This window comes from Neopelma chrysocephalum, unplaced genomic scaffold (assembly GCF_003984885.1).
Source record: "Neopelma chrysocephalum unplaced genomic scaffold, ASM398488v2 Primary Assembly neopelma1_23, whole genome shotgun sequence".
Classification (NCBI taxonomy): domain Eukaryota; kingdom Metazoa; phylum Chordata; class Aves; order Passeriformes; family Pipridae; genus Neopelma; species Neopelma chrysocephalum.
In genome coordinates this window covers 24,854,087-24,881,642 of record NW_020897691.1, presented here as the reverse complement: position 1 = coordinate 24,881,642, position 27,556 = coordinate 24,854,087, and the positions used below count along the sequence as shown (strand labels likewise).

At 39.6% G+C, this 27,556-nt stretch overlaps 2 protein-coding genes across 5 annotated transcripts in view; both read right to left on the bottom strand.

Moving 5' to 3' along the window:
• The window catches only part of STX7 (syntaxin 7), a 35,100-nt gene extending 27,251 nt beyond the window's left edge, over positions 1–7,849 (bottom strand). For 2 of the 4 annotated variants that reach the window (XR_003535470.1, XM_027690792.1), the window contains exons 1-2: positions 7,746–7,849; positions 947–1,087 (exon numbers count right to left, since the gene is read on the bottom strand). Coding sequence is in view for 3 of the 4 variants with exons in the window: in XM_027690792.1 (XP_027546593.1) it covers positions 947–1,028 (82 nt within the window). In the remaining variant the exon portion in view is untranslated. Of the gene's footprint in view, positions 1–946; positions 1,088–3,642; positions 3,781–7,251; positions 7,482–7,745 lie in introns of those variants that run through there. The other 2 variants (XM_027690799.1, XM_027690808.1) reach the window with 2 other exon arrangements.
• Positions 7,742–26,673, bottom strand: LOC113967729 (trace amine-associated receptor 2-like). The gene is given in 6 exon segments (XM_027683576.1): positions 7,742–7,991; positions 14,307–14,410; positions 14,413–14,458; positions 14,460–14,642; positions 23,246–23,807; positions 26,634–26,673. Coding segments are annotated over 6 exon segments (1,185 nt in total).
• Between the last annotated feature and the right edge of the window lie 883 nt (positions 26,674–27,556).

Below are 27,556 nucleotides of genomic sequence, written 5' to 3'. Positions count from 1 at the left end.
CAAAACTTTTTTGCATCTTGGAGCCTCAGTGTCTGTCACAGGTTGGCAGTTGCCTCTGGAGGACCAACTTAGATGCCATAAGATTGAAAGAATTCACTGAGCAGATTTTAGGAAATCAAGCATAAGGACTTTTACAGAGCAAATTTCTTAATCTTATATTGAGGAAATACAACCCTGATCTACAGAAACTTTTCAATAAAGCAAAATGCAGTTTTTGTTCCTGTCTATTGAGATCTTATTATCTGGAAGAATATAAAAAATGTAGCTGAAAAAATGCGCAAAACCCCAATCTGTGCCACTAACCTGTGCTAAAAATACCAACTCCTTGAACTTGTTTTGCAAAACAAAGATCAATATTTTAATAAAAACTGACATACCCAACTGATCATAATTCATTTGAAGTTTTAATAATAAAACACTTCTTTCTGCATGCACTTTGCATCCCGAACAACATAAAACACATGCGTGCCAACACTAGGCACATGCTGTTCATGGATACCTCCCTTCTGATGAACAGTATACTTTGCATAATTTGTGAATCAAGTTGTATTTGCCTCACACACACACGCGAACACATACACACACACACACACACACACACACACACAAGAGGAAGCTGCAAGGCCACAGCTTCTGTCCCTGCTAAACAATTCAAGCTTCAGCAAATACTTGATGCAGTTCTTGCTCAGCAAACGTGTCAACCAATCTTAAGGTGCCATATAACTGGCCAGGACAAAATTGGTGAGTACAGAGTGACACTATACTTTCCCATGGCAGATCACACTTAACCACATATACGAAGGACTGAACATGCTGTGTGGGGTGCCACAAACCTGCCAAATGCGTAGGCAGAGTCAGAGTGAGCTCCCATGAATGAATCTGAGAAACTCACCTTGAATGGGGGCACTACTAAAGTTTTATAAAAAAATGCATAAATGCAACTTACAGCACTGTGTGATCTTCTGGATGTTAGAAGTTATGCGTTGGGCTAGTTGATTAGGATCCCCAAAACCCGGTCCGTACGACATGGCTGAGTAGAGTTGTTTTAAAGATCATTCACAATGGGAAAGAGTCAGACAGTCTCCACCTATAAAAAACAATAGTTTTGATCATTGGCTTATAAAGGTCTTCACCATCTTAAAGAAGAATACATAGGAAAAGATTAAAGAAAACTTCATATACTAATGCTTACTCTCTCCAAAAAGGACAGAATTTACTCTCTTCAAGGACAGAATTTAAGGGAACACTTTCTTTAAAAAGTATCAAATAGGAATATGACATCCTTTTTGAATTTCCTACAATAGCTCTTACTATTGGGATTCTTAGTAATACACACAGCTTAAGATCTGCAATTACACTACAAGAGCCACATCACAGAAACTACATCCTTTGTCAGACTTCTTACATATTTTCCCCACTGTAATCAAATAAAGAGTATACATTTTCGTTTGTTGCCATTCCAGAAGAAAACTGATGTTTAATCTGAAAATGCCAAATCCTCTAAAGAATTATGTCCCAAACTAATCATATTGTTATTTCCATACCCTGTCTCACCCATCCCACCAATACAATACAATATAACCACTGGGAAAAAAACCCATCAGATATCACACAAGATATCAGAATAAAGAAGGCACTTAATTTCCTCTAAACACCAATAATTTGTATCAACTTCAGCTTTAGTTGTAACCCAGTGTCACCTAAGTCCTATGAATTACCACTTCATCCTGTTTCATCTGCTATGTTTCTCAATATGAATTCATTTTTCAACAATTTGGGTATTCAAATGCATTTTTAGAGGTGCTTTTTCCTCCATACAGACCAAAGTTCAGCACAAGCTCATATGCTCATATCTTAAATCTAAATTAACAATACATGGATTACAATACCCATGCAAATCAAAACTGGCAGTTTATCTGTTCTGCAGTGAGAATGCAGACTAATCAAGCATAAATGCATCCAACACAATCCCACAATTTCATCCAGGCTGTGCTCTCCTGCACATCACCTTTGTGGGTTCAACATTTTAACTTCACCACATTCCCACATTTCCAGTGTTCAACCCAAACCATGGGCCTTCCAAGCAATGTCCTGTTCTCCTGGCCTATCAGCTTCTGGTTAACAGACACTGCTAAAACTCAGTTTCAAGGAGAGAGAAAAAGAAAGTACATTAAATATGTGAAAAGAAGGAAATGAAAAGGCCAGCTGATTTGTCAAGTATGATAACAGCTGTGCTACGATTTGTGAACCCAAGTCCTTATAAACTCTTTTTTTAGCACAAACAATTAACACTCCCTGTTGTCAAATATTTTCTTTCACCTTCGGAAATGCCTGTATTAATACAGGCAGCAACGCCCTGGTTGTTTTTGTATCTCTATGATATGAAATGACCTTTGGTGGAGCCAAGACACTGTATGGGTCCCGTCATTGTATATGCCACCAAAACTTCACCGGATGTAACTACAAAGGTCAGGCCCACCCCTGCTACCCTGCAGGAGACACCACCTATGCCAGATGAACAAGCTGCTGCTACCGTGAAGACAAACCCTGCACGACTTTGAAATGAATGCTCCACTAGGGTCCCAAACCCTGCCTGGAGTCTTTAGGCCCTGAAGTATCCCCTAGAAATGAACAATCTGATTACAGATGAGGTGACAGGGAGTGTATTTGCACTCTTCTACTTACTTGCTGCACAATTGCCCTTTAGTCATGCCAGCTCTCTGCAGTATCGTTTCCTGACTTTGTCTGTACCACGTGGAGATTCAAGTTATTTTGACTGAAGTCAGTCAGCCAGACAGCCTAAATACCACTTATCTGGACCAAGGCTGGCGTAACAACCCTTGATCTTTTTGGAAACCCTAGGCAACACTGCATTGAATTTGGATTGTAAGGCCAAAGCCATGCAAACTTTAAAGTGAATAAACAGTTTTATACCCTGCTGTATTGACTAAGTAAGGAAATCTACCAATTTAGTGGAAAATACAATCATAGGCATAACATCCAAAGAAACTTCCCAAATACTTAGTTTGAAAAAGATTTCTCAGAACTGCTGACAGATTGGGTTTTTTTAAAGTTATGGCTATTTCTAGACACCTTAGTAGCATGCTAGCTACAAGGCTAGCACTGACTAAAAATACTTTTTAGTTAAATATTACAGTTAATGTCAAAAGTCAATGTTAAAAGTTAAACATATGTTTGAAGTTAAAATGCTGCAAAAGACCAAATTACCTTGTGTAGAACTAACATAGTCTTTAATGATTTTTTTTCTTCTTTCACAGTTGTATTCAGAAACGGCTCCTGTAACACTGTTCTCAGGAGCATCATTACAATCAAGAGATATACACTGACTACTTCATCCAATTCTTGACAAAAGCAGTGACTGCTTTTCATTGTCTTCCAAACTTCTAGAGCTAATCATAAGTATCTTTAAACAAGTTACACTGCACTATACTGATGAATGTACAGACTGTACAGTACAGAAGACTTTGAATTTTTCAACTTTCTAGCTACATGTGCAGCCAAACACAACACATAATGAGAGGATGTTCAGATGATAGATTGCAAAGGATACAGTTCAGCTTTTCTTCTGCAAACGTAGATCTCTCTGATTGTTGATACAATTCTTTGTATCAACTCACATACTTGAATTGAGATTTATAGTAAATTTGTAGGATAGCAATGTAAATTCACAGCTGGTTTACTCCATGCAGATTCTTCCACTAGCAATGCTATTGATGAGTACTCTAATAACACAGGTTGGTGACAGAGTAAGCTACTGGCCTGGGGAACAGACAGAAAGAGATGTAAGGGGTCAGCCATCAGGTCTCATCACCTCTCAATCTTCACCACACTTTAGCCTTCTAGTTTTCACAGCAACGCGGGCATCTGAACTGAACAAACACTCTACTTCAACCCACACACCCTTCACCCGTTAGTGTTAATTTACTCAAGCTCCTCTGAAAACACAGATAGATGGGCCCATGGGAAGTCAACTGGTGTTTTTGCTATTGTCTTTGACCCAGATAAGGTCAGGATTTCAACCACCAGGAAACAAACCAGGCATGCACCAAGCATTTCCTTCCATCCAAAGGGATAGAAGCATTCATCAAGACTCTGAATTTCCATAGAAATTACTCCTTTTCACTTCCACAGCATTTAACTACTCTGTTGTGATATATTTTGGCATTACTGGTTGCATAGCTTATAAATTGGGGAAGTTAAAAATCTGCTGCAGTTGAGGAAATTACAGTTTATGTTCAAACTGGAACAGAGCTCCATCTGTGGTAGTCTTCAGTTCCCCTAAAAGTTTCAGTCAGGTGTGAGCTTCTGATTGTACCTTTTATCTTCCGCTCAGTATCTCTGTCTTTGGGAGTATACCTAGTGGCAACTCAGCTTGCCAAGCTACAGAAGAAAGTCAAAGGAACCGAGTCCACTATCACAAATGAAATGAAAAATCAGGACATTTCATCAACACTCCCTGAAGCAAGACCTCACTGTACATATTTGAGGTTTAAAGAATTCAAAGGACTTCTATATATTTTTCATAATTTCTGCATTAACTAGTTCCTCCACTGTCCCTCTATACCAGAGCAAAAAATGAACCTTAGTATCAACATATTTTCTAGAAAGGTGTTTGTCAGGCATGGGAAAAGATCCATTTTTCCATTGGTTATGAATGCAGAGACAAGAAACTGGGAACTCCACTACCAAGCAGCTTCCCAGTGTCATTCTTGAAAGCTCCATCAGGACAAAAGAATGTGATGTGTCAGATCTCACAGCAGTCATTTAAATATCTTCAAGGCTCCAGTCAGCTACAGTTAAGTATCTCATTTATTTTGTATTTTCTCATTTAGATATTCTAAAAGTCTTTCTTCTCCCATAAATCTAGACCATACACATTAGGATAAGAACCCTTTGGCAATAGCTTTACTGTTTGAGGAATGTTTCAGCATCAGGACTTAGAAATGTTTACATGGAACCTTAACTTTCAGAAAGCAAAAAAAAAAATACATGCTACATTCCATAGAACACTTGAAAATTTAAATCTGATCTGAATTTAAATCTGATTTTATGCCCTTGATTATCCAGAGACAAGTCATGGGGCTTTCTTTATGTGATTTTTTTTCCTAAATAAAGGTCACAGTAACAAAGCTTCTCGCCAGCAATAAGACTTCCCTTGTAAACTGCTTTCCCCCCACCCAAAAAAAAGTGCAAAATCCTTCAAGCAGGGTGAAAACACAGGTAAAAGTGATGAACTGCTGAAAGACTTCAGCAAAAATTTCAGCCAGTCACAATGTTAGCTACAGAAAAGATAAGGATGTCCTGCTACAGCACCTCAGGGATTCTCATAACTGACTGACTCATAGCAACTGACTTAGCGAGATACAGGTGAGCATTAAATCTGTCACTATTTTCTCTAGCGGGGATGAAGGAGGTTGGAGTTTTTTCTGGACTTATCTCTTTTATCCTTTATACTTAAGCTAAAATATTTACGAGACAGATATCATATTTTCAACTTTGTGTTTTTACAGCTCTTAATATAATGAAATCGTGGTCCACAAAGGCTGACTGTAGGCTCCCATAATTAAAAAACCAACTGTGGAGCATAATAAACATGCAAACAAAAATTAAATCCTTCTGGTCTTCTTAAAAGTTTTCAGATTTATTTTTTTTTTGTCATCTAGTTTCAGGTGAAGTCAAACTTAAATCCATATAGGGAAGGAAAGAGTTCATTTAAAACTTTATTTCTCCTGCAGCAACACTAACATAAAAGATGTCAAAAGATAATTGTCTATCCACTCTGCCCAATTCCCTCAGCCTTGCAACACTAGCGGTGCGGGAACCTAACAAAACCAGGTTTACATTGTCGAACAGCTATAAGTACTTCTTTTTTTTTTTCCTTTTTTTTCTTTTTTTTTTTCCTGGAAAGAATTATTAGATTGTGCCACTGGTCAGTGTTTTAGTCATTTCTCCTAGAAAAGATTCCATTGAACAAAGATGCAATTTAAAGCAGTGGCGTTTAAACTGCCAGCATGAAAAACTAAATTACAGAAGCCTAAAATACTACTAGACCTGATTCATCGTCAATGTTTAGCATATACAGATTAAAAAAATAAAATGTTTATAATTGTCTGATTCATCCACACTGATATTTGTAATGAAGTAGGTAAGAATCACATGCTTTCACAAGCCTAAAAGAACATTTTAGTTCTCGGTAAAATGCCTTAAGAGAATTATGTTTCCTAGGAGTGCACAAAGTGTTTAAAGGCCTGATGATGAGGCAGGAATAGGAAAATGAACACTAGGGACTGGAACTATTGGGGAAGATAGGGAACAGGAGGTCTGAAAATGGACCTGAAATGACCATTTCAAAGTGCCTAGTTTCTTGTGCTGCTGATAGACAAATATCATCTCATGGGAAAATGAAGATGGATTAGAAGCACAGCACACCTGGCGTGCTAGTCTCACTCAAGTCTCCCTAATGGTAGCTTGTTCGCATTGAATCAAGTTCTCAGATCAAGTGCACCAAGGGAGAAGTTACCTTTGCACAAAATCTCACTGCAATGGATGTCAAATCTCTCTGAGGCCCACCAGGATGCTAATAACTACATATAGCTCATGGTCTCTTTTTTCCTCCTCCCCCAAGAGTTTCACTTCAGTGTAAGTCACCAAGAAGAGTGCCACTTAATATTCTGCCATAAGACTACAAAAGACATTTTCATGAAGGGAACACAAACACAGTTTATAACAACGCCACCATTTAGCATCACTTTCGTCTAATGTTAAGATATTTTAACGTTTTTTGTCCCCTTTCTTTTCTATTAACAGTATTTGCACAAACTCCAAGCTCTGAGCAGAAGGGCTGCATTGCCAGCAAAGCACAAGACTGGATAATGACGCGTCAGGAGCGCTCCTCTCGCCCCGTGGCACAGCCCTCTGCCTTTGCAAGGCTTATTCGTCAGTGGAGGGGGTCACAACACATGAGCACATTGCTTCTGGCAAAGTATTCCTGCGATTGTATCACTGGGCTTCTTCAATTTAAGACTCAGTGCCTTGCATTGCATGCAAAGTGGAGCGAAACCTTCCATTTAATTGCAGAGTTTGCAGAAGTGCCCATCCCTGATGCAGCGGAGAGTGATTCACCAGGAAAGCAGCGATAACATCGGCCCAGGGGCCCGGCGCGCCAGGCCCGGGCTCGGTATTTACATCGGTGACTTTTACAATCTCCCTTCCTCCCGCTGACATGCTCACCTCGGACCTGGAACAGCACGGGGAGCGCTTCCACACGGCGGAGGTGCGCGTCCTACCCTACAGTTCCACACAAGCTGCTGTAAAACACCCGCTGTAGGCCTCGACTCGCTTCTCAGAGCATCGCGGCCAGCGCCCAGTCCAAAGCCCCGGTACCGGGGGTGTCCCGGGAGGGGTGCAGGGGAAAGGGGCTGGTGCTGTCACGACCCACCGCGCTCCAACACCGCCCCCGCCGAGGTCCCGGCCCCGCCACTCCCGTCACCCCAGTCCCGCCCGCAGCCGCCCCGCTCGCCCCAGGGCCGGGCACGGGGGGGCGGCCCCGAACCCAGCGAGGGCCCGCGGGGCGCTGCGGCCCTTCCCGCCGCGCTCTGACGGGCTCCCCGTGCCTGGCAGCCCCTTCCCGGCTGGCTGGACACCGCCCTGGTCACCCCTTTCCCCGGCGGGCGGGGGGACAGCGAACACCCCCCGCACCCCTAAGGGGCTCCGGCTGCTCTTACCCGGCCCCGGCGAACCCGCTCGCAGGGGCGCGGCGGGGGCGGTGGCGGCTGCAGGGCGTGGAGGGGCGGGTAGGACCCGGCCCGCCCCGCCCCGCCGTGACGGCGGCGGCGAAGGGAGGTATGGCCCTGTCCGGCCGGTGCCAGAGCAGGGCGGGCCGGGGCAGGGGCGGGCGCGGCGCCGTTCGGGCCTCCGGGGGGACCCCGTTGCTGGCGGGCCCGGGGGCGTCCGGGGGGAGAGGGGCAGCCCTGTGCGAGTGGAAAAAATGGGGATAGGGATTGGGGAGAGTGTAATTTAGGGAATAGGTGCTGTTGCATCCGGAAGTAAGGGGGAAACATGAACAAGGAAACGATATTGCAGAGAAAAATACGAAGTTGCTACGTTAAGACCCTGCTTTGCAGCTCCGCCTTCAGCTTGGGTCATTTCTTCTCCAAATGGGAATGGACACTTCAAAGAAAGTGAGTGGGAAACTGTCGATCTATTTAAAGGTGCCTTTAAATGCAGAGGTACATGATATGCGGCTGAGAGAGGGGGCAAGCGATGCCAGGAACACGAGGAAAGAAGGGTGCGTTCACACGGCTGCCAGGGCCGGGCTCGGGAGGAGGAAGAGGAGGAGACCGCGCGTGGCTGCGAGGGCAGCAGCCCCGGCACCAGGGCTCCTCCTGACGCAGCCACCTGAGCAGGAGAGACAGGTGAGCCCCGAGGCTCACCTCAACCTGCACGGCAGCTGGGGCGCTTCCTCATGCTCCCCACTTCTTCAAAGCGAAAATGTCAGGGCCAAATGCTCCCTAGAGCCCCGGGGCTGGGCTGCTTCATCTGGAGGATATCCCCGTGCACATTAAATACAGAGCAAACATCCCACAGCACCTGGTTGCTGGGAATGCCGCCTCTGCAGAGCCTAGCCTCACTTAGGGAAGAGCTGCAGAATTTGAGAAGTGCGAGTTTGTTTCTGCTTCATCATAGATCTTGGTGATTGCTAAGATTTAGAAATAGCTGGAGCAGTGGAAAACTTAATAGGCATCCTTATCAAATAATAATAGAAAAGTCCATTAAACTACCAACACGATGGAGCGAAGTTAAAGATCTGAAAAAACAAGACTATTTATGTGATTCTCAGTGGGTCTGAAAGCATGCTGAAAGGAGAGACGACCTAACCTGCGAGACTCATATGCCTACAAATAGTTCTTATGTTAACCGATGCTTGAAATGTCATTTTCTCACTTTCATGAATTAAAGTTACTAGGGAAAAAAACATTCTGATATGCCTTTTTGTTGCAGGAATGCTGTATACATAGTCAATCTAGTTTTAATAGGTTTTTAGCAATGATTTTAGCATTACTATCTGGACTGGTGTTTTCCCCATGCTGTTGACATACCGAAGCTGATCCAAGATGCTCCCACTAGACGGTGCACTAATGAGAGTATAATGCAAGTCCCTTCCAAATTAATGCCTCACCTTGATTATTATCCTAAATGTTTGTCATATAAACTTCATTGATTGAGTCCAATCACTCTTGTGTTATAAAACTTAAGCTGAGATCACTGTCAGCTTTTTTCCAGAGAATAGTACATCTTTTATATATGATTTCAAAAATGTATTTCCTATTCTAGAAGTGACCCCTCATCAGTGAGAATACTTTATCTATAGATCACCACTTGAGTATTTTTTTTTTAGGCTTGGAAGTAATACACAATCATTACTGATCAATGTTCATTCTCATTCTATAGAAAGGAGGTATCCAAATGCTTTCCTAGCAATACTGGGTGTTTTATGAAGAAATGCTGGTCCTCACCTGCAGTTAGCTCACTTATCATCAGCATCCACCTTTTATTATTAAATAAGTAAAAATCTTTGTGATATGATTATTTAAAGTAACCAGTTACAGCAATGATGTTACAACCTGGGAGGGAAAAATGGATTATAAAACAAACTTTTCATTGAAATGTTGTTCGTACTGTAAAAATACTTAAATAGCTTTTTAATATAATCATAAATAATTATGAAGGTTATTAGACCATTGATCAGATTTACTGATCAGATACTGCTAAGAGCATGGTATGCCCTCAGAAGATTTTTGTTAACTCCTGTAGGAAAGCCATTGACTGGGAGAACATGCCCTGTTTCACACTTCTAAATAAAACAGGAAAATTCCTTCAGTTTCTTCTGCTAGCAACAGTGTATTGACAGGCCTTGTGAAGAAGCCATCTGTAAGTGTTATCATCAGAGTTCCTGAAAGGGAGTGCTGCTACACCATTTTGTCTCTAAATACATTTCATTGGCACCTCTCTAGACTTCCCACACAAGCTTTACCTGGGGATTGAGTTCAGAATCATGTATTCATTTATCTTTCCTGTTTCTTATGGAGCATGATCAGATTTCAAATTATTAAATGAAATGGGGAAAGCTCTGGGGGACAAAAAGGGGAAAATGTTGAGACCCTGCTATGCATAGTCACAGTGTACCATGGAGGATGCTCTGGATATTTACTGACTGAAGGGCAGAGTATCTGCCAATTATATTCTGGTAATTGTGTGTAAGACTGAAAAGAAAGGGATGTCACTTCAACCATGTGCTGTTTGAGAATCCATGCACAGTACAGTATATAATGTCTGAAAGAGCTGGAAGTTAAGCCGCACCAGCATGGTGTTATTTTGAAAGAGCACACCTTCCTCCTGGCCCAGTATCCAGATCTGCCCCACCTTCCCGACTGTATTCCTGCCTCCCACCTCCTTCTCCTGCCCTGGCCCCAAACCAGCAGACACACAGGCCCAGCAACGTGGGTGGCACAAGCAATTGGGGCCACCAATGATGCAGAAATAAGGCACTCATTTCCGTGCAGCTCCCCATGCCTGCATGATGCATGATGAAATGAAGGGGAAGCAGCCCAACCCTGGCCTCATATTCCTGATGACTGTCCTCTTTTCAAGGTGTGAGCAAGTGCGTAAGCCATGTGTAATTTACCTTATGGGCCAATTTCATTCCCTGCCATCACATTTCACTTGCACACTTTTAGCTTTAGATAGGAAGAGCAATGTTGCCAGTATTTCATACTGATGTCAAACTGTCTGGCAGAGCTTCCCGAGTGGTTACTGATGCATTCCACCATCAGCAACAATTCCTGTTATTGTCATCATCTCTGTTTGATAATTTAATAAAAGCATCCACTCCAGACTTTGAAATGAGATTAGGTTCCTAATACACCTAATCCTGTACGTAATTATGATGGATGATGGTTTTCTAGCCTGAACAATTTTATGGGTTCATTATATTGCAGAATGGCCTGTAAAACCTATTTGTTAAAAAAAAGAAAAAAAAAGGAATGACAATTTGCATGTTATTTAGGCTGGTACTTGCTCTCCAGCAGCAGTAATTAACATAGTAGCATATGTTTTAAATAAACAGAGAAAAATTCTGTTCCTGATATTGATAATGTTTCCCCCCTCAAAAAAAAAAGTTTACTACAACTTATTTTCAAATATTTCTTTGCTTTTCTGTTTAATTTTCAAAGACATATTATACTTTTATAGGCATTAGTGAAATGAGCTGATGTTATTATTTCAAAGCCCAATCTTTAAGTAGTATCTGCAAATACATAATCCCTCCAAATTCAACCAGACTATTTTGAAATAATAAACATTTATAAAGGGTATAAAATTAAATGGCAATATTTTATGCAGATAAAGAAATACAAACCTAGAGAAGAAAAAATATTAAAAGTAAGAGAATATATGGACTTTAAGGTCAGCACATAGCTCTGTTAGAATCCAATAGATCTTCATTTGGAAAGTGAGGTCATTGTTGAGTAATTAATTTTTTTCACTTTACAGCTCCTCATAATCTTCCTCCAACTCCTAATTTTCAACTCATAATTACCTTCATGTATTTCTGAAACAATGTGGAATAAAAAAAAAAACACACAAAGGGATCTTGACAGAATTTGGCTAGGTAAATGAGACAGACATCAAAGATAAGGGGACAAGGGGAGTTACAAAGATGAGGTAAACGTTGTTTAAGGATATTTGCAAAATGTGGTGTCAGAAAATTAGGAAAGTGAACTTAGCTACTCCCGAATTTTAGCAGCTTTTCCTCCTCACTTGTATGTTCTGCCATTGTGACTGTGCACATCGTACTCTGGGTTCTGCTTTTCCCTCTCTCCATTATTTGCCCTGCTGTTTAGCCAAAGAGGAGATCTAGAAACAGTCACAAGATGTTATGGCATAGTTCTTATATAGCAGCAGAGACAGTGGTCACCCATTGTGGGACCAAGGTTCATCCACCTCCACTGAAGAAAAGAAAACAGTAAGGACAGATTATGCAGTGGGACTCAAAAAAAAAAGGGGCTAATTGAATGCATTCATGGCATATACCCTCTGTGATCAGTTGAGGACTGGTAGAAAATATCTCAAAAAACAACTAGAAACTCAGTGGATGTTCCCTTTCTCTATGGATTTGGCTGCAGTGAGTTCAGAGCAGAAGGTCTCAATAGAAGATGTCAAGATGTTGCTAGGATAGACTCAGTTTGAGACTTGTAGATTTCTACATGGCTAAATGTCAAAAATTCTGTTATGTACCCCACAGATAAGCATCTAGTACCATTTAAGATGCCCAGATGGGTCCCACCTCGCTCTCAGCTACTGCTTCATTGGTGCTCTCTGCGTAGATATCTCAAGTTCCCTATGACACCTTAGGTGGCATTAGGCAAATGATTCATATCCTCTGAATAGCCCTGACTACAGCCTGAGCTTAAACAACCACTCCAGCTGTAGTTGTAATCAGGACTTAGACAATTACCATAATTATAAACACCTACCTGTACATATTAAATTTAAGAGTCTTAATCTCAAAACTCATCCCACAGTCTAGGTCTTCCAGCACGTACCACAGCTTTCCTATATGTTTCTGTGGTAATTTGGTGCCTGAACTTTTATAAGAATCCTATTCTGCCGTTCAGTCTTTAGCCTGATGCCTTGGGTTTGGTACCCTTATTACAGAAAATCTACAGCTGCATGCAATAGGGGATCAGGTTTTTACCTTCTGCTACAGCATGAGTAGACAGAGGAACAGTAGAAGCAGCTTTGGCTTATGTTTTAAGAAACAATGAATATAGCAACCTGGGTGTACATCAGACAGTGAGAGAATGAAGTGAGATTGAATTACACTCCAACTCCAGGCATAAGACTTCATAAATGTCACAGTTTAAGATGACCAACATTTTATGATCACTATGTATTCAGGACATCCCCGAAAATATCATTTAAGCTCTCCTTCTCTTCTCCTTCCTCCAGTTATATATTTTAGCTTTAATTATTTTGAATACCAATATTTCCTCTGACCAGGGTCTTAACATTAAGGACAAAACCACAAAGGATTTGAAATAAGCACGTGTCTGAACAAGTTACAATGTCCCACAGATGTAGCTAATTTTGTACTAGCAAAAGAAACCATTCTTGCTGTACAAAAACATAATGATAAGATAAAACAGAGGAAAAAGAGTTTTACCATTAGTTTATTACATATATTAAAATATGTAGCTTCTACAACAATCACTGTATTGCACTGATTTCCTACAGAATATCTACTGTGCAATTGCTTTGTCTATTTCTTACACATGTAGGGCCTGATCCAATTGCCTGCTGCACGTAGCGAAAAACTGACCACTCTTTTTAGTAGGCTGAAGGGCATCTGCTAGTCTCTTGCTCTTAGCTGCACACTTCCTGTAGCTGTTTTTCTAGTGTTTGTCACTCAGAAAATATGCAGATGACTATGCAACAGAATTACTTTTTTTTAAGAGGCATTAAAGATTTGAACAACTTTCAAACTGTTGCCTAAAAGAAAATTCAGGGAGAAAAAAACTCTGAGACAATTCAGTTTTGAAGGTGAGATAAGGAAAGGATTTAATTTGTACCTAGGCATAAAGTTCAAGACCCACACCCCACGCTGTTACAGATGTTACAATTTGTAATACTGCCTGTCCAATCCGAGACTTTTCCACCCTCTGGCTTTTGCCCTCGATCCACCTCTTGGGAATTGGGGCTGGGGTCTTTTGAGACCACCTCTTCATCAATCTTCATCTTCTTCAGAGCACAAAGTGTACACAGTCACTCAGTTTCTAATCGTGTTCTGCGGTTTAGGCTAAAATACAAGTATTCTCCAAACAGAACAGGCCTATCTTAGAGTGAGACTAAACATGTTCTAATGGAATCCAGGGGTAGAATTGATATGGGGAGCATAGAATGTGGTTAGAGGGTTGGTAATCTATGTAGCTTCTGTGTTAAGGGTAAAGGAATGAAATGCTGCTGCTTCTAAATCTATTTCTACTATATAACTACTTATAAAACTTATAAAAATTAGAAAAATCAAAAAACTAAAAGGACCTTAAGGAATCAAAACCTGATTATAGGTTTACCCAACATTAACAGAAAAAGAAGACCTAATTATTAGAATTTTATTTGTATGTTTGTTAAGTTTGTATAGAGTTACTACAATTTATTTTTTTTCCTGATAAAATGCTCATAATAGTGAGGTAGAAAATAACTCCCTTATAAATAGTACAAAATTTTACCATGCAGCTTGCTGCTGAACAAAGATTTTAAGAAAAATCCAACAAGTTAAAACAAGTTTCACAGCTTTCCTGAACCAATGGTAGGAAAATACATAAATGCACAATATACGGGATTGCAGATCAAACTGAAGTAAGCAAACCGAATTAGGACCAAACAGAGCTGAAGGGGTAATGAAATCCAGAAGTCTGTCTGCGATGGTGTCAATAGAAAAGGGCAACCAACACAAAGGATGGACTCTTACATCTACCCAAAGAGTCTTTGCTGCTTTCCTTTCGCTCTTGGATGCCTCTATGTGTTGCTGAGAACCAATACTCCTACTCATGTTGTTTATCATCCTGACTTGCTGATGCCAGCCTGCCCAGATCCCATTACCCCCTTCCCCCAACCCCAGACTCCAGCTCTGCACACATTATTTGTTGGATTCACTTTGTATTTTTTCCCCTCTCTTCTCATCTGGTCATGAAAAAAGAGATCAGTTCATGATTAAGAAAAAGGCTCAATTAATTTACATCCATATGCTTTGGAACAAGAAGAGCTTTTTAACATGTAGAATGCAACCACAAAATTAAAAAATGCTTGTCATACTCAAGATGTTCCTTGTCTTTACTCTCCCTTCTTCAGACAAAACTGGTGGATACAGTCTCAAACTGAAGTTTCATTGAACGTACTATGCAGCCCAGTAATCCACAGGAAAACATACAGAAAAACAGGATAAGTGTGCTATCTGATATGGTTCAAATTGCAGTGAAGTCATGCATAGCCAATGTCTTTTTTTATTAAAACTCCTGCACATAACTTCTAAGATCTAAATATATCTAAGTAACCTTTGAGTCTGAGTTCCTTAAAATAGAATAAGACAGTTTCAAAGGATTATTGATTTTCTAAAAGGGCCATCATCAGTGCCCCTTTGCTGTGCATTTTTTCCTCACAGGTTCCAAAAGAGTCAGACTGGGATCTTTAAATAGAATATAATAGTATGAGAAGGCTGTGGGCTTACTAAAATGACCCACACAGAGCTAGCGCGCCCAAATCCCAAATCTTCCATCATGTGTATTACAGCCATATAGCCTATAGGGCAGGCTTTTGCCCTCTCTTGTAGTAGTGAGAAGTGATCATTTCTGAAGAAGTTGCTGTATTGTATATGAGTGTTTTATCATTACTGTAGAGTGGTGGGAATGTTTGGAGAGTAAATATTCACTCAGCTCTGTTTAAAATTCTGCTAAGTGTAGCACACCCCACCTCTGAGACAGGGGGTCTCCACAGGGTGTGGTATGTATTTTTTTCTTCATAATTCTTGCACAAAAAGCAACATTTGACCCGAATCTTTGTAACTATGGAAAATTCTAGTCCAAAGCACTCACAAGAAATTCTTCTACCTGCTGCATCCTACTTTTATGTAACTTCTGCTTTTATGTTTCCCTGCTTTTAATTGCATTAGTTTGTGTTCGTCCGTTCAAGTACTTATATAGGACACCCCTATATGATCGGTTTTAGAAGCAATACTTCCATAAGTTAGCTGTGGCAACTTAAACCATGTTAAAAGTGGAAGTGAATATGGAGAGAAAAGAACTCACTGGCATCCCTATCTGTAGCATCTTTGTCCAAATTACTCAGCTGAAGGATTAGAGTAGAATTAAAAAAGGATAATTTAGTTTAGAAAATTGATAAAAAGAATAAATTCAGATATTTTCAAAGATGTTATCTTTGAAATTAACAACTCAGATATTTATTTCAATCTAGGATTGTCCTAATACAAAATGAAATCTTTTTCTTTCAATTTATTGATCTTGTTATCCTTTTACTGTCTCATTTTTTTCATTTATGACAAATTTGCAATTATTAATCTCATAATAAAGTGTCCATGGACATCAAATATCACTTTCGAACTCTGTAGAAAAGATGTTTTCTTTCTCCCTGACTGGACAATGTTTCACTACTGGTACTGTTACTTGAATGAGATATTGATTTCTGCTAAATTGTCACAAAAAGAAATAAAAATCACTGTCAATATTATTATGGGCTGATAAAAAAAATTATCAGCCCATAATATTAGAAAAGCCAGATGCACTGAAATGTCCTGCATCACCAAATAGGATCATCTTCCTTCTGTACTCACACACTAGAGGAGCTGCCTGGCAGCACCCAACTATCACTTTGGTGTCCTGCCTGTGGGAAAGTAACCACTTTCCTGACTGTGCAGTAACCACTGGGAAGACAGAATTGAAGTTTTGCCTATGAAACCTTTGACAAACATGATAGGGTTTTTTATTTATATTTGGTAGTCACCTTTTAAAATATCTAACTTTTAATTCCTCTGAGGGAATGTACCCACCTCCCCAGATAATAACTAATTTTCATAAGCAGTGCAGTGCAGCACATGGAGAAACAGGTAGTTGTTCAGAGACCACACCATCATACCCTAAATCAACTCACATTTAAAAATTTTTTCAGCTACAGAATGAAAAATTACCTTTATAACAACAGGCTGAGGCTAGTTTCCCAGTGCCATGTCTGGAGTCCTGTGAGTAGATAAAGATGATGGAGTATTTTCAGCTGGAAAAATTTTTGGCTCCATTCTGATCTCCTGGTTCATTTGGAAAGTTTGGTTAACAGATTGGGGTAACGAGGGTGCTAATTTTCAGATAATGATATCTAAATAATTACCTCATGCAACTTAAACATGAGTGTGCCCACTGGCTCTTGGACACAATGGTTCTTCAGTGTCATGGCCATGTAGCTTGTGACTCTGTACACACAGCAGAGAATCTGCATAATGTATCCTGTATGTGTTGTCAGTTGTCATTTCCTAGAATATGGCACATTTCTTGGGATATTGTAATATTTTGCTGTATATAAGTACACTCATAGGTTACCTGTTACTGTATGTGACAGTATATGCAAATACTGAAAAGATAAAAGAACCTATATAATTATTTGCAAAGTTTTCTGAAAGTAATTCCAGGAGTTGCTAATTAATGTATAACAAATATGACTACGTAACCAAGTTTTTACAGGATGGCACTAGAGTACACTGAAAATAGCAGTCTGAATATTGCACCTGTAATGACCATTTTCAAAGGTTTTCTTGAATCAAATGATAAAACAAAGCATAAATTATAGGTCTGCAGGCAGAGCTGAAATAATCCATCCTGAAGGCAGCATTGCACAAGTCCTTAGGTGCTGAGAAGCTGGTAAAAATATCAACTAATGGAGAAAGGCAGTCAAGAACAACAAAACCAACCAAAGAACCAACAACAGCAACAAAAAAAGCAAACCAAAATTAAACAAACCAGTTAGTATTTAACAACGAGAATACCATGTGAGATGCGAACAAGAATAAAATTCATGAGCCATCTAAGAAAATTACTTCTTTCATAAGGATGGTAATTTTGGTGATCTAATGCAATTGGTCAAAGATGGTATAATTACAATCAAGAGAGAGAAATCCAACAGGAAGGTGAGGTGCTACACACAACTGCATGACAAGATGTGTAGGGTTTGAAGGAGAGCCCCAAGCTACCAGCATAATTTAACAGAGCTGGCTGTGACGTGGGCCATAGCAACACTGAGGAAAAGTCAGTTTTGACCACGAAGTAGACCAGAAACTTGGTGGGAGAGTGGGTATCTGCAGATGCCGGATGAAACCACTCACAGACATATTTCCCCCCATTTTGGACAGAATGGTTCTACCCATGCACATAGCACAGGGGCAAAGCCCACGCCTTGCATTTCTAGGCACTGAAATCTTAACAAAATCAAGCCAACATTACACCAGCTGTGAACTCCAGAGCTGCATGAAGTTATGATTTGGCAACTTGAGATATTCACAAAAGTATTGCAAGAGTCAGTCCTGGGGAAGAAAATCAGATAAAACAAAATTACTTAAACATAGAAGAACAAGATCTGTTGGGGAGACTTTTCTTGGGAAAAGGATGTCTTTCAGTACACAATACTTTCTTTGAGTCAAACCTTGCCTCTTCTGATTTATTTAAACCATATCTTTATGTCTTCAGAAGTGCTTTTAAACCATCATGATTACAGTGTTACATCAGATCTAGAGACAAATGTGACAGTCACAAGTGCTGTGACAGTCACTTCTGTCACTCAACATCTGATCTGAAGGATGAGGGAACAAAATCTGGCTCTTAGCTCTGCTGATGTCAGGTACCTGAAGTGTCAGTGCACTTCAGTGACAGCACAGGCTCTGAAATTAAAGCGTCTGAGGGCAGGATCCCAAGCACGGGGTGGGGGACAATTCTGATGGGGACTGGTGACTGAGACCAGCAGCCTCCCTCCCAACTGGCATTGTCTGCAACCTGCTGCAGTGACAGCCTCTGTTTGCTGGCATGGAGCAAGAGAAGGCTGTGCCAAATCAGAGTGAAAAAAAAATTTGCCTGTTTTTATATCCCTTCTTGCCTCAGAAGGCTCCCTTCCTCTGCCTCTTCATCTTGGTCTAGTCTGCACCGCAAAGCACTACCAGATTGCTTTTTTTTCTATATGTTTAAGTATCCTTTCTTTATTAAAATCCAAAGCTGCTTTGAGTGTTCTTTTTTCTCCATTCTGCATTTTGGTGGAAATGTGGAATTTAAAATGAAAGTGAAAACATTCCTCCTTTCTTACAAGAAAAACTGGAATGTTCTTGGTTTGTATATAGATAAAAAGATTCATGGCTGTCTTTTGAGACGCTGCACATCCTTTTCTATGTCAGTGTTCTCTGTAATGCTTCATCGATGCTTTGTTGCTGCTGCAGTCATGAAGGCAGACATGCAGCTCATCCAGAGGGAAGATAATTTGATTACTTTAATATGTTCCTGTTACTACTGTATATAGCCTTTTGTCAGGAGTTTCTTGTAAAAATACTTTCATTTACCTAATTTTAATTGAAGCTGATTAAAATGTTGTCCTTTTTTTGTCAAAAAACATTATTGTAAATTATTACAATAATTGTAAAATGTATGCTGGCTATTGAGCATTAATTTGCCTGAACTTATCTGAGTTCTTTGACATATTTTAATTTTGAATAGAAAAGTTAATGCCCTTAAACCAAAGTTTTTAATTTAAATCTTGAAGGACTAATTTTGGAACTTCATGCTAAATACTTTTAAGTCCTCCACAGTATTAAGGTGTAAAATAAAAATCAACAGAGAACTCGCAAAATTTAAAAAATCTATTTCTCAAAGTTTTCAGCTGTTGTTTCTGCAACACAAACTTTTTTTTTTTTTTACCCCTGTCTTAATTTAATATATTGTTGACTTTTTTGTTAAAGCTGCTTTTGCCTGTGGACTCCACAAGAGGGTAGGAAATCCTTTCTCAATGTTTAGTCTGTGACAGAAAAGATTAAAAGAAAAAATAGTGAATTTAACTATTCTGACCACAAGCAGGCACTGCAGATATGCCGGCGAGTTCCTGAGCTGCAAACCATTTAAGAGTAAAAATAAAACACTTTTTAAAATAAAAATCACTGGCTTTGAAGACAGATCTGAATGTAGGTGTTCAAGGTGTTGCAAGAGAGAGGCTGAGTGTGGATTTCCCAGCTGGAATGCTCTAAAGCATGTTTTGCTGTCCTACGTGTTCAATCTGGAATGTTTCAGAAAGGAAAAGGGCCGTGGAGGTGCTCTCAGACTGAGGGGCTTGCCTGGATGTGAAAGCTTGAACTCCCTCCTGAAGCCAGAACTGGAAATATATCCTCCAAGAGCAACACTAGCTCTTGCTAGAATAATTCACAGCAATAGAAGATACAAGAAATCCTAACCCTTCTACTGCTTCCCTGACAAATAAAAACATCATCTGGATTTGACATAGACCAGAATTCCTTTCAAAACATTTCACTGTGTAGGGTGAAAAAATAGATTGATGCATAGGCGTGTGTTTTAGAAAAAAAACCCCAACACAAACTTACCTTGATATAAAAGAGAGGAAGAAATTAAGAGATCTGTAGTACTTGCAACCGAACGTAAGTGGTGTACCCCGTTGAACTGAATGTTAGGTTCTCCTGACACCAGCACATGTGGTCCACAAAAAAATTCCCTTTTATTCTGATTCCCTAGGTTTTGTGCCAAGCAGTGGGTTTTTTTAGCACCAAGTTTAGCACTAGCATCAAGTTTTACAGCAGGTAGAACAGCATGGCATGCCACTAAGTCGCTCAGTAGCCATATTACACCAGCTGACACATCTGCAAGACCCTTTGGCCAGAAGAACTACTGAAGACCTACTAGCAAGCTGCAGGTTGGGTAGGAAGACTGACTAGATACTCGTTTAACATCCAAGAACACACACTGAACACACAGGACATGATACATTGAAGCCTCACGAATATCTCCAAATTGTTTTCTGAAGATGTGCTGTCTGAGAGAAATGTTGTTCTTATAGGAGAATGTAATGTATTGGGTTGACTCTGAATGATTTATGCTGCATGTTAATGAGGTAATTTAATTATTACTTAAAAGATCTCCAGTTGCATTGCGTGTCACCAGCTAGACATCTAATACTTAGAAGAGTTTTCAGAAATACCTGAATGTGTATTTAGAGACTCAGACACCTAACATTAACGCAACACGTTCTTGTGTAACTAACAGAAGGGATTTAAACTCTGCAAAATAGTTGAGAACTGTGGCAAATATTGCTGGCAGCAAACTTTGTGAAGACACTTATAAAGGATCTATAGTTTTCTCTAAGGCTAGTGCTCTATATAATTTTTTGTGGTCCATCATTTGACTCATGGTTTCACTACTGGAAGGATGTCAGGGACATATATTATTTGTTACCTTTCAATAAAAACCCGCCATGGACCAGTTTTAACTAGATCTAGATACAACTAGATCTAATTCCAATCAAGTTTCTCTGAAGAAGCCACACTGAGCTTCATGCGGGCATGATCTGGCACAGCTAGCAGGGACACCATCTCTGCTGCATAAATGGGATCATGGAGCTCCCCTCTCCCTGCCGTTGCTGACATACTGCGGGCTCTCTGTACTATCCTCAAACACTGTGTATTTCATATGGCTCAGCTCCAAAAGGAGAACCAAGAGTTCCTGGTGACATCCCAGATGGTACCCTGGCCACTAAGCTGTCATGTAAAATGTATGCAAAAGTTGCTCTTCTGCTTCACCAGTGTCCAGAGAGCTGGTCCTCAGGAAAGCACTGCAGATTAAGTCTAGAAAAACCTGAGGCAACAGTACAGGCTCTAAAAGTCAGGGCTAGGCTATGTTGAGGTCCAGCTCTCTAGAGCTGAGTCACTGGCTGCAAGCAACCTGCTGCTCAGTTTTCTTGCTCTCCCTGAGCACTGCTCCTGCTGCCCTCCTGTTTAATCCAGGGGTCTCCCTCGACATGCATTAAGCAATGGTATGGGGCAGTGTATTATTCAAATTCTAGGTGCCTAAAGACTTTGTTGCATCCAGCCCTGATCTGTCTGTTCAGCTAATGATGCTCGTGCACAGAGAAAGTACTTGTGTCAACTTAAAGTCTTTGGGTTTATGTTTCTATTGTGAAAGGTGAGAGCCTTACGCAACACCTCAGATAAGTCTGTGACTTTCCAGCTCCTTGCTGTCTTAAGTGTTTCAGAGTTGGTGTGCAATTGGAATTCTCCAAATCCAAAATAGTATGTGTTACAGATCCACAAAAAAGTTCTCAGCAAAGAAAACAAACTGCTATCACTGGCATGGCATGCTAGTATAGATGTGATAAGTCAAGAAGTGGGTAAACGTGGATAGCTTTGTGGTAGTCACAGTTTGATAAGGGTAGAGTACACACTGTATGCATACTGCAAAAGGTAAATCAGAGGTACAATTCACAATAAAAAGATTGCAGTGGCTGCATTCAGTAACGACAACTCAGTCAAACTTATTTTAAGCAGGTAACTAACGTGAATGCTAACAATGCCTCTTTCTGACTTCAGAGGGAGCTCAGCATGGCAAGGACCTCAATCAGATGTTCCAGTTCAGTGTGACAGTGTGGTGGGATGTCAGCAAGCATATTTTATAACATGTGGAGCCTGACATATAAGCAAAGACAGGACAAGAACATACTTGAGTATGAGCCATACTCTTGTTCCTGCGTACTCCTTCCCAAGTATGAAGCACACAAGAAATAAGGGCTGAAAACCTGATTCTATTATTTTCAGGAAAAGGCCAACTTCAAGCCAAAATTACACTCCCATTCTATTTGATTGGGAATAACAGTAAACTCTATACATCTGCTCCCTTTACAAAGGAGTGACAAAGACCAATATGAGCCTCGATGTATTCAGTTAAGGATTATTAATGGTGAACCCTAAGAAAGATTAGCTGAGTGCATACATCATACAAGATGAAGTGAAATAATGAGTTTATGGGCTGCATGTAAATAAAAAATTTAAAAAAACCAAATCAATGCATTAAGGGTTTCTAGAAAGACTCATACTTCTGAAACACTATCAAGGCATTAAGAGTGAAAACAAGTGATAAATAAATATCATATAAAATTAGTCTTAGATTTATTAGAAAAAATTCAACAGAACTGATAGGTTAGAGATCATAACTGATTTATTAGAGAGAATTTTACAGTAAGCCACTGTTCCTTCATTTCTAGAGCTACTGTCACTAATAGAATCTGTTACTGTGACTGATCTTCAGATAAAAGTTTTATTGTACGAAAATGTTGGTTAAATATTTTGCCTTTTAAGATATATTTAAATATTTTCTGAAACCATGGATAAAAAAATCCATATCTTAATGGATTGCAGAAAGAATTTAAATACCCAAGCCAGTTTACAGAATCCAACAGAGATACAGGAACAGAGAAATTTAAAAATTGATCAATTAAGATTACAAAAAACCAAGGAAACCAACATATTAAGAAACCCAGCATAACAATTCTCAAAGTCTTAGCAGCTTTCCTATCTTTATTCTTAGAAAGCTCATTTTTCTTATCAATTTTTGAGTGCCTGTGTGTCTGGCTCAACTCCCATGTTTGCCTTTGGGAGACTGTAAAAATTTTAACATAAATTCCTATCATAATGCAAGCAGGAGCAAAGAAACCAACTGTAAATAAAAAAGCCCCCCACAGTTTGTTGAACACAATAGGGCACGAGCATTTAACTAGCTTTTCATAGCCCTCAATTCCAGAAGCATAAACTTCTGAGAAAACCACACCAAAAGCAAAAGCAGCAGGCACTGACCAGCAGACTGCTACAATTTGTTTTATGGCTGTGACAGTCATGGTGCTGGTGTAATGCAGAGGGTGGCAGATTGCATAAAACTGATCCACGGCAATGGAACAAAGATGGAAAACGGAAGCTAAACAGAGCATCAAGTCAAAACTGTAATGAACATTGCAGAATATAATCCCAAAAAACCAGCATTTCTCTACAGACCTCACCATGCTGTAAGGCATAATGGCAAAGCCCAGCAGGAAATCTGTGCCGGCCATGGATAAGATGAGGAAACTGACTGGAGAATGAAACTGCTTGAAATACGAGATGGAAATGATTATGGCCAGATTCCCTAAGATGGTGAGAATGAAGACTGCAGTTATGAATAGATATAGTACTTCTCGTACTCCTGCTGACCTAAAGCTCTCTGGACAAGATCTATTTCCAAACTCAGAGTATGAAATGGTACCTGAAATCTAGTAACTGGAAGCCATTATAAAATTAATTGCAAGTAATATTTAAAATAAAGCAGTTGAAAGTAAACTTAATTACCTTTTAAATCAATAAATTATATGACAATATAAATCTTATTTTGTATCTGGAGCATTTTGTAAAATGTCGTTCTTGTATTTTATACAAATTGTAATATTAGTAAATTTAAATCGATAGAAGAAAAACATGCATGGACAAAGAAACCTCTCAAGTAACTTCAATCTGAAAATATTATGTAACATTTATATGTCTCCTTAATCTTAGAATATTGATATTTTTCCTATAGGAGAAATGCTATGCAAACTGTCATACTTTAGCTTTCTTGAAGATTTCAGTTAATGAGCTACTCACCCAAATGATCATCTTAAGAGACACAAATCAGTTGCTAAACCCCCACTTTCCAAGCTATTTATGATGATAAACTCACCTGCTGTGCATTATAAAGTACTAGCAATGAACACATCTCATGGAAATCAGTTGTAAAATTGGTATGATAAGCAATATTCTTTTCTTTCCCTACATAGACACTTGTTTTCTATCATTATAATTCCACCAGCAAAATGGGTATGGAAGCAGGCTGAGGCTTATCTCCTGTACTGCACTGTGGTCCAGGTGCAGTAGTTATAAATGAATACACTAGTGAACAGTTTCAAGGGGCAAAAATTCTCTTCCTTTATTTGGGAAGAACCAGACCCATTTCTTCCACCTCTTTTCCTGATAATTTGTTTTGGACTAACAGCAAATTTAGAAATAAGAGCAGAAAGAGATACTCTTCTCCACAGCAATTTTACCCATTTAAAAGGAACATGGGAAGCAGCTAAGTCTACTGATCTTTTTTCCGGTAGGTATCACCCGAGAATGAGGAAAATACAAAGATTGTGCATCAAAATATTAAAAACAGATCTTGGCAGTCAGTTTTATAGGCTAATCCTCCCTGCATCTCTTTGAATTGTACCATAAATAAATTCTCTAAGTAGATATTTTTCTTTTCTGTTATTGTCCTGCAGAATTGCAAACTTGGTAACAGGCAGATCCCCTCTGTAACCTGGCTCTGATTCATGAAAGGTGGGAATTCATTTTTCTTTGTATGTATGTATATATGACATTACATTTAATTCCCAGTAGATTTTGAGCTAAACATATGTATGCAATTTAGGGGTTTACATCAACTGGAGATAAACAAAGCCAAGTGCCTGCATTGCCAACACCACTATTTTTATTTGTTCTATTAATTATCTACTCTCACATATACGGGAGCTCTTTTGGTGACTTAGTCATGTGACAAGTCATGTTGCACCTCATCATTTCCATGTTGGGCTTAGATATTGATTGAAGAGAACTATTTGGTCACTTATTAATAACTGCTTTTATTACTCTGGGCTTCCTTCGATAAAACAACAATAGAGAGTAAAAGACAAACTCAAGCTTACTCAATGAATTGTTTGATCCTGTTGGTAACTGAGAAAGTCCAAAGGGTATAGGATGCACTCTCTTTTCAGCAATCCCTCTCTAACTGACAGATACCTTTTAGTCAATATGCTATGAGTACTCGGTGTTGGAGGAAAATGACTTTTCCTATACCTATGGGAAATAAGAAGTCAAGACATCTAGAAGTGGGCTGTGGAGTTCTCATTGTCTAAGTTATGCTGTGGATTGGGTCTCTTAGGAAATTAATCTGTTTTACAAATTCTGTTGCATAATCATTTCATAGAAACATTTTCAATTACCCATGCAACTGGTTGGATTTAAGGTGGCAGCATGAAGAGGAAAAGATCTTATTAAAAACCCTACAAAGTAGAAAAATCAAATGTAGCTGGTTATGCAAGACCATGTAAAATTATGCAAGACTCAGTAAATATTAATGGAATTAAATATCATAGAATCACAGAATCATGGAATGGTTGAAGTTGAAAGGGTACATTCTGCCCCATCATCCAATTATTAATGAAGGTGTTGAAGAGGATTGGACTGAGTATTGACCCTTAGGGCACACCACTAGTTGCTGGCCTCCAACTAGACTTTTTGCCAAAGGTCAGCACCCTAGGGGCCTGACCAGTTTTCAATCTAATCCATTCAGCCCATTTTCAATCCACTTCATGGTCTTCTCATCCAGCCCCATACTTCATTACCTTCCTTGTGAAAATCTTAGGAGAGACAGTGTTAAAAGCCCTACTGAAGTCTAGGTAGACAATAACCACTGCTCTCCTCTTGTCTATCAGGCCAGTCATTTCATCATAGAAGTTTATAAACTTTATAATTTGTCTAATGGAAACAGATTAGTCAAAAAGTGCTTACAGGTAGACATAGTCTTTTTCCAAATCAAGTCTTTCAACGCAATAGTGTGGAAGTAGTAGATAATGAAGATGAGCAGAAAATCTGCAGAAGACTTTTGCAGAACATTGAGTCTTATGTTTGACTGTATCTAGTATTATCCCCCTTGTTGAATGGGTATTAATGCATTCTGGAGGACAGAGAGTGCACAGTGTGCATGACATAGATGAGTTAATGATTTAAAGAAAGCCATACACTTTGCAATACTTATAGATTTTGAGAGCTCAATTTTTCCATTTGAACACTGCACTAATGTATTTTTTTTAATCTAGCAGTTTAAAATACTCCCATTTTAGAGGGATGATTTCTCTGTGAGGTTTCTAGAAGGGACTTTCTTGGTGTTCCTCCTCTTTCCCTGTCCTCCTGCATCTGGTACCTGAGAGGCTATGAGATTTGGACACAGGTGGCACCACCATGCATGACGTAGTCCACCAAAACATGAGCTACAGGGACTAAGGCAGGATACAGGCAGCAGTTTAGGACTCTGAAATTTGCTGTCAGTTTTGTACAAAGCATGAGAGGAAGGTGACATTGCAAAAGGTGCTCACTGGTGGCAAAATGAACGGATGGAAGGTGACTGGTGAATCAGAGACTTTCATCATGCTGGAGTAATTGCTTTGCACAAGTTTTCGGGGAAGTTAAGACATATGAAATCACCCATGGGGGAATAATTCTTTTTGCAAAAGGTAGCCAGCTGGGAATTGTTTAATAAGATCACTAATTAAATGTGTTGATAAGGAATTTAACAATACCATTTGCGCATCATTTGCATTATGATACTTTGAAATCCCAGTATGGTGTATTCTGTTTCACCAGACCTAACTCATAATCTGATTGGACAGCAGCAAGAGGCATTTTTCTTGTGCTGTCCTTATTTATCCATGTTTTTGGTTCAAATAGAGTCCCTGTGGCCTCATTAACATATCTCATTTGTCCATCCCCCTCACAGTGAGAAAAAGCTTTGTGCTGTCTGCGATTAGAGCTAATGAGACAAAGTAACCTGGGACTTCATTACAGTCCCTCTGCTAGAGAAGGTTCTCTGTAAATAGAAAGCAAGGAGGCGCTTTGGGAAAGTGCCACCTTTAGGTAATAGGACACTAGAGGAAAAAGTTATTTCTGGAACTTTCTGAGCTGGGCTGTGCACAAAGCTGGCTAATGTTGTAGGTTATTAAGAAAAAGGAGTACTGTCTTCCAGCTATAGATGAAGGTCACCAGCAATCTGTGTGTGGAAGGCCCTCAATTCTGCAGAGAATAAATATTGGTTACATCTTGGCTAGACTAGCTTGCCACAGAGTTGTT